The sequence below is a fragment of the Castor canadensis genome, chromosome 16 (assembly GCF_047511655.1).
Source record: "Castor canadensis chromosome 16, mCasCan1.hap1v2, whole genome shotgun sequence".
Taxonomy (NCBI): Eukaryota; Metazoa; Chordata; class Mammalia; order Rodentia; family Castoridae; genus Castor; species Castor canadensis.
In genome coordinates, this window is record NC_133401.1 from 61,736,936 (window position 1) to 61,755,188 (window position 18,253).

Sequence of the window (18,253 nt, forward strand, 5' to 3'; positions counted from 1 at the left end):
TTTATTTTTATTTTTCAGTTAACGCACAGACTTACATGTCAAGAGCGGACTTTAGACTTTCATGTGTTAAGTTGCTTGAGTTACACCTTGTGACCCTTCTCCCATAACATGGTGTGAGGATGGACTGGGAGCCGGTACAGACTCCAGTGTTTACAGCCTTGCCTTGCCCCCACCCTAGCCCTGGCCCCAGGCTGTTCCTGGGGCTGGCTGGTCAGCCACCCTTCTCTATGCAAAACGTCTAAGCCATGAATGCTGGAACCCAAAACTGATGAGGTTTATTTTTTTCAGAGCCAGTGGCTGGTCTTCCATTTACAGTGTCACTATTCCTTGATGGAGCAGTTATGTGCCGCTCTAGTGAAGGCCCCCGCTGGCGATGCTAGGCCTAATTGTTCAGCGTCAAGATGGCAACTCACGTGGTGCCCTAGTTGTGCCCTATGGTCTGGTATACATGCTACAAAATTTTCCCAACTCCCCTTCATTTTAATTTTTCTAACCTAGAGTTTAATTTCAATAATAACTTTGAAACACTTCTAAATTTTTATTTTGGCACCAGCATAAAGACATAATATCCTCTCCCATTATTTTCTTAAGTAACACAGATTCCCTGATTTTTAAAAACTAAAAATATATCTAAACCTTTCTTATGTATAAAGTACCCTATAATATATAGGGAGAGGTGGGTAATAAACTTCCTGTAATGACAGTGTTTGGAATTTCTTTATGGATGAAAGTGGAACATGAACACGACCACATCCAGCATTTATTTTTTTCACTATGAATGTAAATGGAATAGCAGCCCAAAGCCATTGTCTCTGGACTCCAAAGGTGCTACCTGTGAACAGGGCCAACTCCATGTATGTGTGTTCAGTGTTTGACTCCAAATAAGACTCCCAAACCAGTCCTGCATATACCAAATACAAAGAGTGCTCAGTGAGAAAGAGGCTATTACCTCAAGGTCATTGTTTCTTCTTTCCTGACTTAGTCACAGGATACCTATGATGATGAAGGTACCTGATGCATTAGGACAATTTGACAAGAACTAGCAACTAAGAGCTTTTTCCCCTCCAGCTGCATTCTCTAGGGGGAAAATTTTAAGAAAGTACTAGTATCATTGGTTCTTCTATGGTCATGGTGGTTTAAAAGTCACTGGAAATATCAGAGTTGAAAACATGGCCTAGTAAAGCGGGGTTGAGGGGTGAAAACTGATTTCTTCAACATTACTGCAGTACTGTGTTGGGTGTTGAGCGCATGGTTCTCCCCTGGAGGAGCCTACTGCCTGGCGTCCCCTACTGGGAGCCTAAGGAGTCTGGGTTGGTGGTTTTCTATTACCCCACCCACACACCCTTCTTCCTCCCATCACCATTTTCCACTTTCTACCAAGCCTGCCGCACTGATTTCCAGGACCAAGTCTGGGCTTCCTCCTGCCCTTCCAAGATAATGATCCATTCAGAGTGAGGTGGAGGGTTATGCTGATGTGTATCTCACTGAAGCACAGCCAGAAAGGAGTAGCCTTTGCCCAAGGGGCTCCCTGTACTGAGAGTATAGCAGATTTTATTGATGCTTCCAGTGAAAATCCTCCCAAGTGGTGTGCCACGAAGGGGCAGATCCTAATTTTTGCAAGGCTGGAAGTTTGGACTGTTCAGGCAGACTATTTTAGGAAAAAGAGTATGTATGTAAAATTAGATATGGGGCCCTGAAGATTAAGCTTCATTGACTTCACAATAAAACTTCCTCTGGCTGTGTTGGAGAAATGATGCTTCCATGGGGATATCTGAAGAGGTAAGCCAGCACATTCAGGGCAGCACATTCTGCGTTTCAGCAGGCCCTCTTCAGGATTCTGTCTGAAAGTGGATTCACTTGGGTCAAATTTTGACCTTCAAAATAGCCTCACCTGGCTAATGTACTCCTGATGATGAGGTTCAATCCAGAAGGTCATGAGCTCAATAGCTCATAGGTCAACCTGGGGACTCTGGAGTGGGCAGTCTGCCACCTGTCCACTGCAGTTTGCCAGTTCCTCCCCCCAACCCCGGGCACACTGGAAGGCCATAGTTGTGGCCGGTTGCCTGTTTGTGGATCCAAGACTTCCTAGGATCTCTGAGGGGATTTTCTGGGGTCTGAGCTACCTCCATAGGTTCCATCAGCTGTGGCAAGCTTCATTGTATCTCTGCCCTGCTGTATTTGGAATTTTGCCATCTTTAGCTGATACTAAATCATGAGGTGAGCATAAAACTTGATTTAATAAGCCACCCATTTGCAGATCCATTTACCTTTTTTGTCATCTCTTGGCATTACTAGGACTGTCATATAGGATCATGTTGGCATTTACTGTCATGCCTTTCCTTAATCATTTTGGCTTGTGGTAGAATCGCCATATAATTTATTGTCCAAATGCTGTTAATAATTATGCCAGGTCACAGCCATAAAGCAGACATGTCCCAGGCAAACCAGGAAGAGTGGTCCCCCACCCTGAATCTTGGTGGCTTGTGATTGTGCAGAATGATTGCATGTGTGTTTGTGTATGTCTATGTGAGAGCTTACATTACTGGATAAGAGGCCTGAGGGAAGCTGGCTTGCTCATCTGTTATGTTAACATGCTTTTCTAAAACTGCTTCACTTGTTAATTCATTTACTCCTTCATTCATTGACTGTTTTTGTTCCTTTTGATTCACTTTGTACTTTTTTTTCATTAAATTTTGCATTTGAGTTTTTATGGTGTCATTTTTGGGCAGTAGCTTTGTTGATTCAACAAATTTCCTGAACCTATTAGTATGTTCCAGGTGTGGTAAAACATAACTTTTTTTCTGTGAGTTTATGGAGGTTATCTTCTTCTGTAGGAATTACATTTTAATAGTGAGTCCTGCCATGATCATCTGTGAAAGTTTGTGAGTGGGAGCAGGGTGGAGGGTAGTCACAGGAAAGAGAAAAGGCAGTCTGTGCCCATGAATTGTTACTGGGTAACTGGTGGGCAAGACGTGAGAGTAGGTACACCCTGCCTTCAAGGAGTTTACATCCTTATCAAGGACTGGCACGAAGCTAACGTATGTGTGCTCCCAACTCCTCTAATTACGTGCATTAACACCTCTAATCCTCACCATATGATTATATGCTATGACTTTCCTCATTTTATAGGTGAGGCAGAGGAGCTACATAATTAAGTTGCACAGCAGATAACCAGAACAGTTGGGATTTGAACACTGGCTGTACCCTTAATGCCTGAGCTTCAGCTGCTCCTTGGTATCCCAATAAGCTCATGGAAGAAGAATGGAATTGTGGTGTTTGTGACGGTATAGGATGGAAGACTCAGGATGGTTTTGGAGAGGCGGGAAGGCCTGGGAGACAGGTTAATGTCAGAGTGTGGGAGGGCAGTCTGTGGTTGAATAAGCATGTGGGTCCACATGTGAGGTGCCGTCTTTGTGGGGCACAGAATGAGAACAATGACTGGAGTAGGCAGCTGACAGCTCAGCTAGAAAACTGGTATGTAGCTATTCCCAGAGAAGGATTAGCTCAACTCTACCTATGGGAGGTGGTGGTGGCAAGGCAAAGTCTTCACTGAGCTTTGAAGCACAGAGGTGCTAAGAAGCCAGGGGGACCTGGGTCTGTGTGTGGAGGGGACGTCAGGAGGAAGCACTATTTGGACAAGTGTAAGGTCCATGATGCTCCTCTCTCTGTGTCTCCCATAGCCTGTCTACCTTTTCATACTGCTCCCATTTCCATTTCCTGCAGCCTCAGTCCTTCAACCCCTGCTCTTCCATCAGTGGGGCCAGAAGAACGATTGTGTACATATTAAGACCGCCCCCCAAGGGTTCTCAGAGTTAGTGCTGAGGTGGGACAGGAGTTCCACCTTTTTGAGTAGAAAGGAACTCAGGGAGAGGCAAGCTTGAACAGTGTAGACTTTAAAATACACAAGTGGTACTTTGTCAATGCAAGTGTTAGCTGCCCAAGAAGTTATACCACCTTGCAGAAAGGTGAAGCAACAAGGTGCCCCTTATCTCAGCACTGGGGCTCTCCTGTCTTCTCCTTTCTCCACCAGATTGAGAGTGCAATCAGCTCTGGAGACCCAGTTTATATCTAGAACCACCTGATTGACAAGCCCAGATGACTCCCAGCAGTCATCCACAGCTGAGGAAGCTGGAGCTCGTGTAGGCCCTCAGGATGAGCTCCTACACAGTGCCTACTCACACTGGGAACAGGAGGCCAGAGATCATTGTGGCTATGAACAGCATGCACCTGTCAGCACCTCCATCTGTAAAATGGGTGCTTCGCCTCCTGGCACCTGCCTCACATTAGGAAGAGTTGAACTAACCTCTCACTGGGGGACAGCTGCATACCAGCCTTCTGGCCAGGCTCTCAGCTCTCCATGTTCAAAGTCCTCACTTTCTCATTTTGGTCTCAGAACTTACAGGATGTTTATTGATAGGACCCAGGGGAGTACATTCCAAGTGTACTTGACTCTAGCAAGTGCAGTGTCCCATAAATGCAAAATAAGACTCAATATCATTGGAAGCAATTAAAGTTCATTTTTACAAAATCTACAACAAGCAAATTTGTGTCAAGGAAAAGTAGAGCTATGTGCTGACTGATACAGATGTGACAGTATATTTGGACCTTGACCACTTGTTCTGCACCTAGTAACCCTCCACCCAATGGTTCACAAAAGTGGTGCACAAAACTACTGCTTCTAGTGGAAAGACTTCACAAACCACCTCTGAATGGGTGGCTCAGTCATTCAATTCCCAAACACTACTTACACAGCTCCAGCTGGCATCTTTGCCAAATGGGCTTTACTTAGAGAATGGCTCTATGGTATCATGGCTTCAGAGAGGCAGCTGACTCCTCCTGCAGCCACGAAAGCCACCCCCTCCTCCTCCTGGCAGCACAGTGGTCAGAGCAGCCATTCCAACAAGCAGCTCTTGAGACTGCTCCCTCACAGATAACCAGCAATATCCAGTCATTAGTGTGAAGTCCTCTAGATTAGGAAACTACTTTTTCAGAGTGACAAAGGAAAAATGTACTTAAAACTTGCTTGAGTTACATTAAACAAAGCATACTTTCTGATCCAGACCTTGTAAGAAGATATAAGTCAAGGTCGTGCCAGAGTACACAGGTCTGGAGAGTGTCCCAGTTTTGGAGGGGCAGCAGGGCAGACAATTGAAGTGTTGCACATGTGTTTGAGACAGGCCTGGGAAGCTGGAAGGAGCCGGCAAGCTCTGGCAGTTAGAATAGCAAGAACTGGTCAGTCAGGACCAGCCCCTGCCCTTCAGTTCTGAGTAGGGCCCACCCTCTGGCTTCAAATTCTAGCTTTTGTACCAACACTTGTTGGAGAAGGCAAGAAAATACAAGCACAGGTTGAGCATGCCTTGATTCTCCCTGGTTTCAGGCCCAGGGGACAGAGGGAGAAGGCAGGGTCATGTCTGTCAGACCACTTTTCTTACCTTTATGGTCCCTGACCTGCCTCCAGCTTCCCTCTTAACTTTCTTCTAATGACTGAGCAACTTCCTCAGTTGCTCTTCCAGGGCCGCTTTCCCTTCTCATCACAGGAGTCATAAAGCCAAAGAATTCATAGGAGTCCAAGAAAAAGGGGTCCCATTATATTCTGGAGGCACTGGGGTAGTGGAAGAGAGGCTGGCCAGCAGGTTAAACGGTTGTCTGTGCAGGACGATAACTACAAACTTCTCAGGTGCTGTTTCACAAGTTCCTTGCAGTAGCCTAACTGCTCGGGACTCATCTGTATTAAAACAGAGTGACCAACCTTGAAGCGCAACTATCTTAGCTTCTAAGGAACAGGTAATTGATCATGGACACATTAGCCTGAAGCAACTTCAGGATCCAACCACCCAACTTAAGAGCTACCATCTTAGAGACATCCATCTCCAACCTCAGTAAAACGATCATTGGTCTAACTACCCATTCCATCCTGACCTATTTGTCCTGAGGGCTGCTGACAGCACCCCCCACAATGCCTCACACACACTACATACTCATACAAATAGCGAGGGAACTGGAATTTACAGTCCCCAATAAGAAGCTCAATGTTGCTTCTTTCTGAGCATTCTCCCCACCCACCCCCAGTCCTCTTGGCCATGAGGGCTGTCATTACAATAATGATTTTTCTGTCAGAAACCCACCCCATCAGCCCAGGGAAGAGACACTTGTCCTATACTGATGTCCACACAGTGTGGCCAAGTATGGAAATCCTAAAACTTGGGAAGACTCTTGCCACAGTTGTCATGGGCAGAGTATCTTTTGGAGCCCATAAAGGCCAAGAAGGGCTGCCCTGGGTACCCTTTTAGGGGCAGAATGTATCAGCTAAGGGGACAAACTGGCCTGGGGCAAAGCTGATGTCTACCTGTGCTTTCTTTAGCAGATCAGATATAGGAGTACAGCAGTCGGCCATGAGCCTCTCCAACTCTAAGGTGATGATGACCAAAGCCAGTGTGGAGCCCTTGAACTGCAGTAGCTGGTGGCCCGCCATACAGTGCTGCAGTTGCCTGGTCAGGGACGCGACGTGGAGGGAAGGATTTCTCTGAGGCAGCAGCTCTACCACACGGGGCGAGTTCAGGACTACCAGGGCATGGAACTGGAGACCATGGTTTTTAATGTTAGAACAGAAACCCCCATACTTTTCATATGTCAGTGACCAAAAGTGCAAACAATTCCAATTTCCATCAGGGAGCATCAAATGTGGCCCATCCCTTTTCATTCTCATTCATTGTTCCACAAGGGGCTTGATTGAGGCTTAATGCCCAACCTCAGCTTCAACCCGAAGTGAAGAGACTATCCAGTCTGCTTTATGAACCTAAAGTACTTAGGTGAAAATGTTTCAATTCTGAAAAACAGAAACACACTCATTTCAAATAGAAACTATTCAAGATTAAGGGAGCAGAAAGTTACTTGTATCTGCTTGACATAAACTAACTTGTCAACAGTGGCCATTTTCCACAACGAAATAGTGATTTAAACTTCATGCTTCATAACAGACCAAAACCCCATGACATTTCCACATTGCATAATTTTGCCTTACTAACAAGTATCTCCTGAAGGATGACCATCATTCCCCTAACTAAAACAAACTAATGTATGATATTTTTTTAAGTGCCAGATCAATACGGTCTAAAGCCTCAAAAAGAATTGTGTGTAGGTGAATAAAGACAGCTAAGTGAATGTGTGTAAAGTGTAGCAAAAGCAGACAGATATTTATGTATAATATTCATAGAATGGAAAGTTAAATATTTTTGCAGTGTGTATTTAAAGAGAGAAATTCACCATAACAGTGCCGTCTAAAAATCTTTGTTAACTTAATGTCCTTTAGAAATGAGAGTCTGGTGGAATGGTGTGAGATTTAAGATACATTTCACTCTTCCGTATGTTGTGAGCCTCTTGGGTCACCTTACCGTGGTGCATGTGCAAGGACGTGTGCACGCCTGTGCTTTGCTGTCCTATGTTGTGAACAGCTGTTCCAAAGGCACAAATGAGTCTCAGGGAGACTCTGTAATCTCCTCGTGCTTACTATAGTCAAGAAGTCCAGCGACGTTCCCATGTGGAGGTCCCAGTGCAGTCTGTCCAGAATAGCCAGCTCCATCCTCAGCAGCTCATTTGGGCTATAGTCAGAGCCATAGTGCTTTATGAAGTCTTTTACACGTGGAATTGACTGTAAAAAGAAAATAAAGAGGCCATAGCCCTACATCATGTCATAGTAGCTTTTGTTTCCTTATCCATGGGCACTGGGCATCCACAATCTGAGTCAGAGTTGTCTTCTAATGGTCTGCCACAGAAAATGCTTCTGAAAGAAAAACCAGATCTTGGCTATCTGACCAAGTAAGTCCCTGGAAAGTTGTGACACTGTACTGCACACTACACAGTCACCCTTTGCAAATATCTTGATTCCTCACTGCATGTGAGTTGAACCCTTTGGGTTCAACTACAAAAACCCATCCCAAGTTTCTCAGGAGCCATGGGTTCTGCCCATCCCCGTTCCTGATGCCTACCTAGAAATGATGCCTCTCAGCTTCCTTCATTTTTAGTTGAACAAAAACTTTTGGAGGGCACAAATTGTATTCTAATAAACAAGGGTTAAGACATTTCTATTTCAGGAAATAGATACACAAACCATTTTTTTTTTCTGCTTCCTCAGAGATTGGCCAATGGGGACCCTGTGGAAATGGCAGTGTTTTCCCCCTCCCCAAAGTAGAAGAGGTTAGAGGGCAGTGGGGAGGTCTAGGAAGGATATTAGGAGACAGTCGTCTCCTAAACAGAAAGCCATAGAAACTCAGGTGGCTGAGCAAGCCTGGACACTTACGAGGGCTTCTCTACCCCCCACCCCGGGCACATGGCTCTCTTTCCCTTCTCAGAGAAGGGGCTCAGATTCCTGGATCAGCCAAATTAAATCTCGGGAAGCTTTCTTATATAGTTTGTGGGGTGGACTTTAAACCTCATCATTCAGGAAGCCTTTTAGTCAACTGCTCAGCATGCATCTGTTTAGAGGAAGTTCAGGCCTCTGGGGTTGCCGGACCAGGAGAGTTCGGTAACTCTTAGAGTCTGACAAGCAGAAAGAAGAGGCAGCAGACATCCTGGGGAGTTAGTGACTTTTCCAAAATTTCCACTATTCCCAAGGACACCACCTTTTCGGAACAGAATGCTCCAGTGTTACACCCCTGTCCCTCAGATGCAGCCCCGTGTGGGCTTCCAGGGATGCATACCTCATCCTCTTCATTAACTTTCACAGCAAGTCTTAAGGAAGTAATTGTGACGCATTGGAGTAAGCGGTCTTTTACCTGTGGTATGAACACATTTGAGACTATCAACACCAGAAACAAATTGGAAAGCACAGTAGGGTTTTTCTTTTAAGAAAATAAGCTTTTCTTCTCCCTCCCCTTTTTTTCTAAGGAGATTGTGTTTCTCCTTGAAGCAAGTTAGTGTCCGTTTTAGATATGATCAATGAAGATCTCCTGATTTCAGAACCACAAGCGGCTAGTCAGTATTCCTTTGTTGAAGGGACTGAGTGGAGGTGGGAGGTATGGTACATTCTCAGGAACACAGCCCTGTCCAGCCTCCAACCTCATTGGATAGGTCCCGACAAGCATATCCCATCTCACCAATGGGCGTACTTCCCCAACTAGGTCCTCTGTTGTCCTCAAGTCCAACCCAGAGGACCACAGGACACTGAGCTAGACAAATGCCAAAGTGGTATGTGGAGAGGTTTCAATCCCAGCCCTACCACGTATGGGCAATGACTTAGTTTATGTGCACTGGTTTGAGCGTCAGGGATAGCTCACCTCTTATGCGACAGTGGGGAGCTACCATCTTGTCCCCATCCTTAGCGGCCTCCCTACCTTTACCGAAGCCAGAAGGCGGCTGAAGATGGTGAGAGCCAGGTTAATGGTGCTCTGGGCGAAGTGAAAGATGTTGTCAAGCTTCAGGAGCCCCAATACGATGTTCTGGAAGGATCTGCGGAGCTCAGCCTTCTGGAAGAGAGGGACGGGGAGGACAGAGGTCTTCGTGGGGACCAGTCCTAGTCCTGGTCTACCAGTGGTAGGACCCGCCTTTGTAAGGTGACAGAGGGGCTATGAGAATCAGTCATCTTAAGCCCTGGTGGAATTCAGTGACTGTCGACGATCAGGCGGCGTACCAATTCAATACTCAAGCCGGCACACCTGCTTTTCATCCTAAGCAGAGTTCCCCAACTGGAGCAGGGCTCATTCCCTGCCTACTAGCAAGACGCCCTCCAGGTGCGGGAAGCCAGGGACTCCCGCCAGGTACCTGCAGCTGGGGACACACCAGGGGAAGGGCGCGGCCGGCAGGGTGCGGAGCAATGGGCGCGCGTGCAGGTGGAGCCCGTGCGTCCCCTCCTCCGCTCTCCCCCGCCCCGGCGCGGGAGCCGGGCGCGCGCGGGGATGCGTACCTGGGACGGGACACCCCGCCACAGTCGCGCCTCGCGACCCAGGGCCAGCTGCAGGTGGCCGTGCAGCCGGCCCTCGTCCAGGAGGCCTCTCCAGTCGCATGGCACGGGCCGGGGCGACGAGGGCTGCGGAGTTTGAGCCCCGGCCACGGTGGGGACCCGGGCTGAGGCCCGCGGAGCCCGCGCCGCCCCGCGCCGGGGCACCAGGGGTCCTCTCGCCGACGGCGCTGGGAAGGATGCGGCTCGCGGCTGGCGGGCGCCCCGCAACCTGCTCCGGGGCTGCGCGGAAGGAGAGGCCTTCCTTAAAGGCAGCGGGAGAAGAAAGCAAAGGGCCTCTTGGTCCAGACGCCTCTGGTCACGGTCCCCGGGACTGCTGATGGCTGTGGCCGAGGCCGATGGCCCCGGGGGGAGCTGCGCGCCCGAGGCCATGGCGTAAGCGGACTCCAGTGCTGGGCTGAGGCCTAACCGGCCTTTTTATAACCCAGTGCCGGCACCCTGCACCTGGGCCGCCACGCCAAGGGCCGGGCTTGGCGGGCCCCACCCTCAGCACGTGGTACCCGCTGGGGGGAGTGGGCCGTCGCACTGAGGACCCTGAGCGCAGGGGGAGTGGGGACACCCCAACCGTTCCTCCAGTCCCCACTTTGGCCAGCTGCGCCCCTCTTTCCCACCCCAGGTCCACGTCCCATCAAAGACCACCACTTTGGTCTTGGCCAAGCATGTCTGGCCACACATCCTGCGTCCTACCTCAAAGTAAGAAGTTTAGGATGTGTGCGTCTTGATCTCTCTAAAAGAGTGATAAATCCCTCCTTCAAATGGTACTTACATTCATTAACCCATTTATCTGTTCAGTGGTTATTTATTGAAGTCCTACTATGTGTTAGGGGCTGAGACATACAGTGAACCAAATACATATGAAATTTACACTCTGGTTAGGAGAGACAGACAAAAAACAAGAGGTGGCTGTCGCCTGTAATTCTAGCTATCCAGGAGGCAGACAGAGATCAGAATCCTGGTTCGAAGCCAGCCCTGGCAAATAGTTTGGGAGACCCTATCTCAAAACACTCTTCACAAAAAAGGGCTGGTGGAGTGGCTCAAGGTGAAGGCCCTGAGTTCAAACCAGTACCGAAAAAAAAATATATATATGGAAATCCTAGCAGTTCTCCTGGATATACAGCAAACAGAAATGTAAATGTGTGCACCAAAAACAACTGCATAATGCTCAGAGCAACTCTGTTTGTAATAGCTGGATACAGCTCAAATGTCGGCAGCTAGATGATAGATAAAAATTGTGGTATGTTCAACCTCTTTGAAAAATAATGAATTACTACTATATTCAACGATATAGAAGGGTCTCACAAACATTGTAGTAAGTCTAAGTGAACACAAGATCATACAGTATGACTCCAAGTATTGTTTGTTTGTTCTTTGTCTTAAGAGACAGAGTCTTGTGATGTTGCTTAGGCTGGCCCCAAACTCAAGCCATCCTCCTATCTCAACCTCCCCAGTAGCTGGAACTACAGGTGTGCTACACTGCACCCAGCTTTATATAAAGTATTTTTAAAAGAAAAATAATCTATACTGTTAGAGTCAAGATAGTGGTTCCCCATTGGGATGGATGGATAATGACTGGAATAGGACACCAGGTACTTGTAAGGAGCTGGTTTCTTTATCTGGTTGCTGATTACACAGGTGTAATAACAGGTGCACCTTGTGAGAGTCCATCAGGATGTACACTTATGATCTATACACTCTTTCCTTATACAAGTCATTTTCTTTTAAAAATTTCATTACATTATATTTTCTTTTTGGTGGTACAGGGGTTCAAACTCAGGGCTTCAAGCTCGCTGGGCAGGTGTTCTACCACTTGAGCCACTCTGCCAGCCCTAAATTTACATTTGAAATATATGAGAAGGCCAGGAGAAGAAACAGGAATAGAAGAAATATTTAAGGCAATAATGAATGAAGATTTCTTCAAATTAGTATCAGTCATCAAACAACTGATCTAGGAGATTCAGAGAACACTAAGCAGGTAAGTGACAAATAACAATAACACCTATGTATTTATATTATAAGATTAGGGAAAAACAACCTCAAAAGAAGCTAGGGAGAAAACCTTATTTATAGAGAAGCAGCACACGGATAAGAATCGTATTGAGCTTGTTTTCAGAAATCAAAATAAAAGTATGAATTTGGATCTCTGTGTCACACTATATACAAAGGAAACTTGACATAGATTGTAAACCTGGAGAAGTTCATAAGCTAAAACAATATAACCATACAAGAGCAAATCTTCATGACTTTAGGTTAGGAAATGATTTCTTGCATATGCACCAAAATCACAAGTACAAAAGAAAAAAATATAAATTGGACTTGATCAAAATTAAAAATTTTTGTACTTATGTACCATCAAGAACTTTTGTATGGCTGATGTGGTAGAGCACCTGCCTGGCAAGCATGAGGCCCTGAGTTCAAACTCCAGTACTGCAAACCACTGCCCCCTCCAGCCAAAAAAAAAGAACTTTGTACCATGAAGGAAGTTAAAAGACAACCCACAATCTGGGTGCAGGAGGCTCATGTCTGTAGTCCTAGTTACTTGGGAGGTTGAGATCAGGAAGATGATGGTTCGAGACCAACCCAGGTTAATGGTTCATGAGATTCCCCATCTCCAAAATAACCAGAGCAAAATAAACTGGACGTGTGACTCAAGCAGTAGAGCACCTGTTTTGCCATCAAGAAGCCCTGAGTTCAAACTCCAGTTCCCCACCCCAAAAAGACCCATACAGTGGAATAAAATATTTACATATTGTATATCTGAAAAGGGATTTGAATATAGAAAGAAATTCTACATTTTAATAGTGAAGACAAAATGTGTAAAGGATTTGAATAGACATTTCTCCAAAGAAGTTATATAAATTGTCAATAAGCACATGAAAAGATACAGAACATCACTATTCATCAGGGAAATGAAAAATAAACACAATGAGATTCTATTTTACACAGAAGCAAGTGCTGGTGCAGATGTGGAGAACTGTAAACCGTACACATTGCTGGTGGGTGTTCAATGGTGCAGCCACTGTGAGAAAAAGTTGGTGGTGTCTCAACATGTTAAATACCAGAGTTACCAAATGACCCAGCAATTCTATTTCTAGGTATATAACCAAGGTAAATGAAAACATGTTCCTAAAAAAAGTTTATAGAAACATTATTCATGATAACCAAAAAGTAGAAGCAACCTAAATATACATCAATGACAAATAGGTTAAAAAATGTGATATAGCCATACAATGGAATATTATTCACCCATAAAAAGTAACGAATTATTGCAGCATGGTGGTGGCTGACACCTGTATTCCTTCCTATTTGGGAGTCAGAAACTGGGAGGATTGCAGTTCAAGGCCAGCCATGTGTGTGTGGGAGGGGCTGGGGGGTTTTGAAACCTCCCACCTCAACCAATCAAAAGCTATATAGGAAGCATAACTAGGAGGATCATAGTCCAAGCAGGCCTAGGCATAAATGTTGAAAAAATACCTAAAGCTTTAAAAAGGGATGAGGGCATGGCTCAAGTGGTAGATGGTCTGTTTAGCAAGCCTAAGGCCCTGAGTTCAAACCCCAGTACCACCAAAAAACAAAGTTTGTTGTATAGGTTAAATGATTTTAAAAATAAAGATTAGAACAGTACACAACATGAAATACTTTATAGTTATTTTCATTAATTCCTATTGCAAATACACAGCTGTTGCACACTAAGATGGAACATGCCTGGAACATTGGACAAAGAAAAGGAGGCCAGGTGGGACTTTTGCAGAAGAAGCAAGAGGAAGGACTGTAGAAGGCAAGGAAGGACTTAACGGTTTTTACTCGGAGGGACAGGAAATCAATGGAGGATTTGGAGCAGAGAAAAGACAAGATCTGATTCATGTTTTTAAACTCCATCACTCTGACTCTTGTGTTGAAAATACAGTCATATCTCAGTATCTGTGGGAGACTGGTTCCAGCCCCCACTTTTCCATACCAAATTCTGTGGGAGCTAGAGTCCCTTATGTAAAATGGCACAGTGTTTGCATATAACCCACACACATCCTCCTATGTATTTAAACTATCTCTAGATAACTAATACAATGTAAGTGCTATGTAAATAATTGTGATAAAGTATTGCTGTTAGTTGAACCTCTGGATGCAGAACCCACAGACACCGAGGGCTGCTGTATTATAAAAGGTGACCAGGATGTAAGTAAGGAACCCATTCTGGGCTGTTGTAATAATGCAAGCAAGAAGTGGTGACGGTAAGTGGATCAAATTCTGGTTCTACTTAGAAGATTAGATCCAACAGGCTGTATTGGAGGATTGAATATTGAGTGTGAGGAGACTGTTTTAAGCTAAGCAATGGTCAAAATTCAGCTTCCATTTGTTAAGATGAATGAAGTCTGAGAGGGAGCTTAAAAAATTTTTTTTAATAACAAAAACAAAAACAGGTCGGGTTAAGATTAAGGGAGGCAAAGTGGTAAAGTGGTGGTGGGATCAGTATTTAAACTTTGGAAATGATACATCTGTTACACATCCAGGTGGACTGATGCTCGGGGGAGACATTCAGACTGGAAAGAGGATGAATCATTAGCTCTTTCACAAAGTTATTGAAATCCCACTCTGCCACGTTCTAGCCAGGTTGTGGAGACAACGTATGAAAATAACAAGCTCCTAAGGATCTCACTTTTTAAAGGTATGACAGGTCATAAACAAGTGAGCAATCAAGAGAGGTAATTACGTAAGGTCTTCAGCTGGGATACAATGTACAACAGCTATTGCTTTTAATATTTGGGCTATAGCCAGCGCTGGTGTCTAACGCCTGTAATCCTAGATACTCAGGAGGCAGAGATGAGGAGAATCGCCATTCGAAGCCAGCCAGGGCAAGTAGTTCGGGATACTCTATTTTTAAAACTACCCAACCTAAAAAAAGGCTGGCAGAGTGTTTCAAGTGGTAGAGTGCCTGCCTAGCAAGCACGAGGCCCTGAGTTCAAAACCCCAGTACCGCCAAAAAGGAAAAAGAAAAAACCCACATTCGGGCTATCGCAAGCGCCAGAAAATGGGTTTGGCAACCTAGGACAGCCTCCTCCCAATTGGGGTGGTTGCAGGGCATCCCCGCCTCAGTGCGAACCAGACTCAGCACCGGGAACAGCAGCACTGCGCAGGCGCGGACTTAGTCGGCGTCCTAGGAGATGGACTCGGAAAGCCTCTGCGCAGGCGTGGTTCTCGGGGCCGAGGGAGCTGAGACCGGGATTGGGCGGGGCGAGCTCGGAGTGCGCATGCGCATTGCGCGCTCTCGCCCTGGGAGCCGCAGTCTCGGGAGCGCCAAGGTGTTTCAGTAGTCTCTTGCCAGTGACTCCCGTGAACCCGGTGTCTTTAGGCTGCATCCCGGGCAGGGACGTCCGCCGGGCACGGGAGGGGGCCAAGATGCCGGTGAGGACAGCCGCTGAGCCGCTGAGGTTCCTCCTCATCCCAGCGGCCTGGCTCGGGGGCGCGGCCGTTGCCATAGAAGCGCGGAGCGGGCGGGTGGCCCGGGTGGGGCGGGGCAGGGCCCGGCCCTGTGGCCTTGGCGGTCGAGGAAACTGGAAGATCCGCCCGGGACCCGTGGAGGTCTAGCCCGCTTTGGGAGGCGCCCAGGAGCAGGCCCTGTGGCCTGGGTCCCTGCTGCATCCGCGGGGCCTGCGCTGCTTGACATGAAGGAGCTGTGCGGGAGGATGCGCCCTGGCTCCCAGCCCTCCCTGACGCCCGGTGGGGCGTCGGGATGCGCGGCACCTAGCCGGGCCTCCGCATAGAGGTGGCCGACCGAAGGCTGCCGCCCTATTCCGGGCTCCGGACTCGACTTTCCTAGGCTCAAGTTGTTAGTCTTCTCGTGGCTGTTAGCTTGCGGTGCACAATGTCACTCGTAGGTGTCTTTGTGTGTGGGCGGTGGCCGTATGTTCATCTAGGATTTCCCGGATTGTTATGCTGTCTTAATACAGAGGAGTTTTAAGTACAATAAAGGGTGATAGATAAAACTTGAGCCATGGAGGATTACTTATTAGTTATGAGACCTGGGGCAATTATTTAATTTGGGCCTTTAGTTCCCACATAATTAAAGTTTTCCTCTTGGGGTTGTTAACAGGATGAAATAACGCACAGGAGACTTGGAGGACGTGCTCGACTTGTAGCATTAAATGCTCTGTATCTGTTCCTATTTATTGCTTTCAAGTTATTCATTCAGTAAATATTGGGCACCAGAATTTGGTTGATAAGGTTGATGCAAAATTGAGCAAAACCAGCCAGGTTCTTGAATTTGGAAGAAAAGCTTGCCTTCTTGGGCAGAGGTGAAAACCATACACATTTACAGAGATAGCTTAATGAATGAAGCTGATGGGTAGCATACAACAGAAGTCATTTCTAATGAATTGGAAAGTGTTACCATATAGGAATTCTGGCCTTTCGGTATCAGATCAGTTACTTTTTTTTTTCTAGAGACTTAATTTCTCAATTTTAGCAACTAGTTAAAAATATATAAAAATACTATTAGCCAAACAAAAGAAATTTGTGGCTGAATTCAGCCCCTTGACTAGTTGGTTGTGTCTCTGGTGAAGATAGAAAGACAAAACATTAATCAAACAAGGGACAAGCCAAAGTAAAATTGTGTGGAGAGGAGAGATGCTCTCAGAGCCAATAAAAAAACATTTGACCTTGTCAGAGACGTGTTCCCAAAGAAGTGGCTACTGAGTGAGATCTGAAGGATAAGAAGTTACTATTTAAAGTGAAGAGAAGACTGAGAAATGTTCCAGGCAGAAGGAATAGCACATAGAAAGGCCAGTGGTGAAGAAGGAGCATGGTGACTAGAGAAAGACACGAAGCCCAGGGTAGTTGTGGCTGAGAGAGCAAGCAGAGTAGTGAAATAGGCCTAGACAGTTAGACATGGATGGGAGCCAGATTTTACATCCTACCTTAAAATTTTCTTATCATAAGATATATGGGAAGCCATGGAAGAACTTTAAGTGACATGATTAAATTTGTGTTGATACTGACTGACTGCCGCATAGAGGACAGATTGTAGGGCAATTTAATTAGATGCCAGAGTACAGTTAGGATGCTATAATCTAGGACCCAAATCTTGGTGATCCATACAAGGGTGATTAAGGCAGAGATGGAGAGAGGTATTGTATTAATATTATGAAAGTCATGGTAATGGCTTATATTTGTTTCTCTTTAATGCTTAGTAGAGTATCTGACGTAGTAAGATACTGCTTCAATAATAGGATTGTGTTTTAACATAGATTCTTAATCTTGTAAAATTTCAAAAATTTAAACTTTATATATACAAATGTGCATAAGATTTGGTCATAATGAAGACATTTTTCTCTGTCTGCCATTGGACTTTTCTGTCCTTACTGTTGTCTTCTATGGAGAAGATAAGCCATATGTGGGTATATCATATGATTAAAATTTTTACTAATACATTATAGAAAATAGAAGTAAATGTTTCAGGAACAAAGGACCTACTGTGTGTGTGTGTGTGTGTGTGTGTGTGTGTGTGTATTTTTATGGCACTGGGGCTTGAACTCAAGCTTGCTAGGCAGGCACTTTTACTGCCTGAGCCACTCCTCCAGTCCACTACTGTATTTTTAAACTTGTTAAGCATGTTCACATGTGTTTTCCTATAGGCAAGAAATTCAGAAAGGATATAAGGGACTTTGATGCAGAAATACTAGCTATAATGTATTAATTTTTTTTCTGCTTTTACAGTATGCACAACACAGGCAATTTAGATTTTCTCTTCCCTCTTTTATATTGCAAAGCAAACTATTTTCCTTTTTGTATCTTTTTTGTAAGCTTTTTCTACATATGTATGAAATCATTAATTTAACGAAGATTTACAAAGTCCTAATACATACACGGCACTGAGATGACAAAGCTTTTTAAAAAAATTACAAATTTAGTATGATGAGGGCAAAAATAAATGTTCTTTTTATTATTTGTGAATATTGTCTCCACCAGATCAATAAATCAGAGAAGCCAGAAAGCTGTGATAATGTGAAGGTGGTTGTTAGGTGCCGGCCCCTCAATGACAGAGAGAAATCAATGTGCTACAAACAGGCTGTCAGTGTGGATGAGATGAGAGGAACTATCACTGTACATAAGACTGATTCTTCTAATGAGCCTCCCAAGACATTTACTTTTGATACTGTTTTTGGACCAGAGAGTAAACAACTTGACGTTTACAACTTAACTGCAAGACCTATTATTGATTCTGTTCTTGAAGGCTACAATGGTAAGTGAATATGCAACTTAAAAACAAAACTTTATTGGCCCATAAATTCACCTATTGTAACTGTACAG

General features: G+C 45.3%; 3 protein-coding genes across 12 annotated transcripts in view; 2 read left to right on the top strand and 1 right to left on the bottom strand.

Moving 5' to 3' along the window:
• The window catches only part of Septin8 (septin 8), a 26,690-nt gene extending 19,004 nt beyond the window's left edge, over positions 1-7,686 (top strand). For 3 of the 7 annotated variants that reach the window (XM_074057208.1, XM_074057210.1, XM_074057211.1), the window contains exon 10: positions 6,362-7,686. In XM_074057208.1, the coding sequence (XP_073913309.1) occupies positions 6,362-6,527 (166 nt within the window). In that variant the 3' untranslated portion in view covers positions 6,528-7,686. Of the gene's footprint in view, positions 1-18; positions 704-6,361 lie in introns of those variants that run through there. The other 4 variants (XM_020175967.2, XM_020175968.2, XM_074057209.1 and 1 more) reach the window with 3 other exon arrangements.
• Positions 7,112-10,415, bottom strand: Ccni2 (cyclin I family member 2). Its single transcript, XM_020175973.2, has 4 exons — positions 9,899-10,415; positions 9,330-9,461; positions 8,697-8,771; positions 7,112-7,648 (listed from the first exon to the last, which is right to left on the bottom strand). The coding sequence occupies exons 1-4, from the start codon at positions 10,322-10,324 to the stop codon at positions 7,388-7,390; spliced, it is 894 nt and encodes a 297-aa protein (XP_020031562.2). The 5' UTR covers positions 10,325-10,415; the 3' UTR covers positions 7,112-7,387.
• Positions 10,416-14,935: 4,520 nt separating this feature from the next.
• Kif3a (kinesin family member 3A) overlaps positions 14,936-18,253 on the top strand; it is a 51,930-nt gene continuing 48,612 nt past the window's right edge. For 2 of the 4 annotated variants that reach the window (XM_074057213.1, XM_074057214.1), the window contains exons 1-2: positions 15,493-15,818; positions 17,912-18,185. In XM_074057213.1, the coding sequence (XP_073913314.1) occupies positions 15,810-15,818; positions 17,912-18,185 (283 nt within the window). In that variant the 5' untranslated portion in view covers positions 15,493-15,809. Of the gene's footprint in view, positions 15,350-15,491; positions 15,819-17,911; positions 18,186-18,253 lie in introns of those variants that run through there. The other 2 variants (XM_074057215.1, XM_074057212.1) reach the window with 2 other exon arrangements.

Coding starts and splice junctions, on each gene's coding strand:
- Ccni2 (XM_020175973.2), bottom strand. CDS start 10,324: ATGGCCTCGGGCGCGCAGCTCCCCCCGGGGCCATCGGCCTCGGCCACA. Junction 9,462..9,898: donor GGCGGGGTGTCCCGTCCCAG/GTACGCATCCCC, acceptor CCTCTCTTCCAG/AAGGCTGAGCTCCGCAGATC. Junction 7,649..8,696: donor AAGTTAATGAAGAGGATGAG/GTATGCATCCCT, acceptor TTCTTTTTACAG/TCAATTCCACGTGTAAAAGA.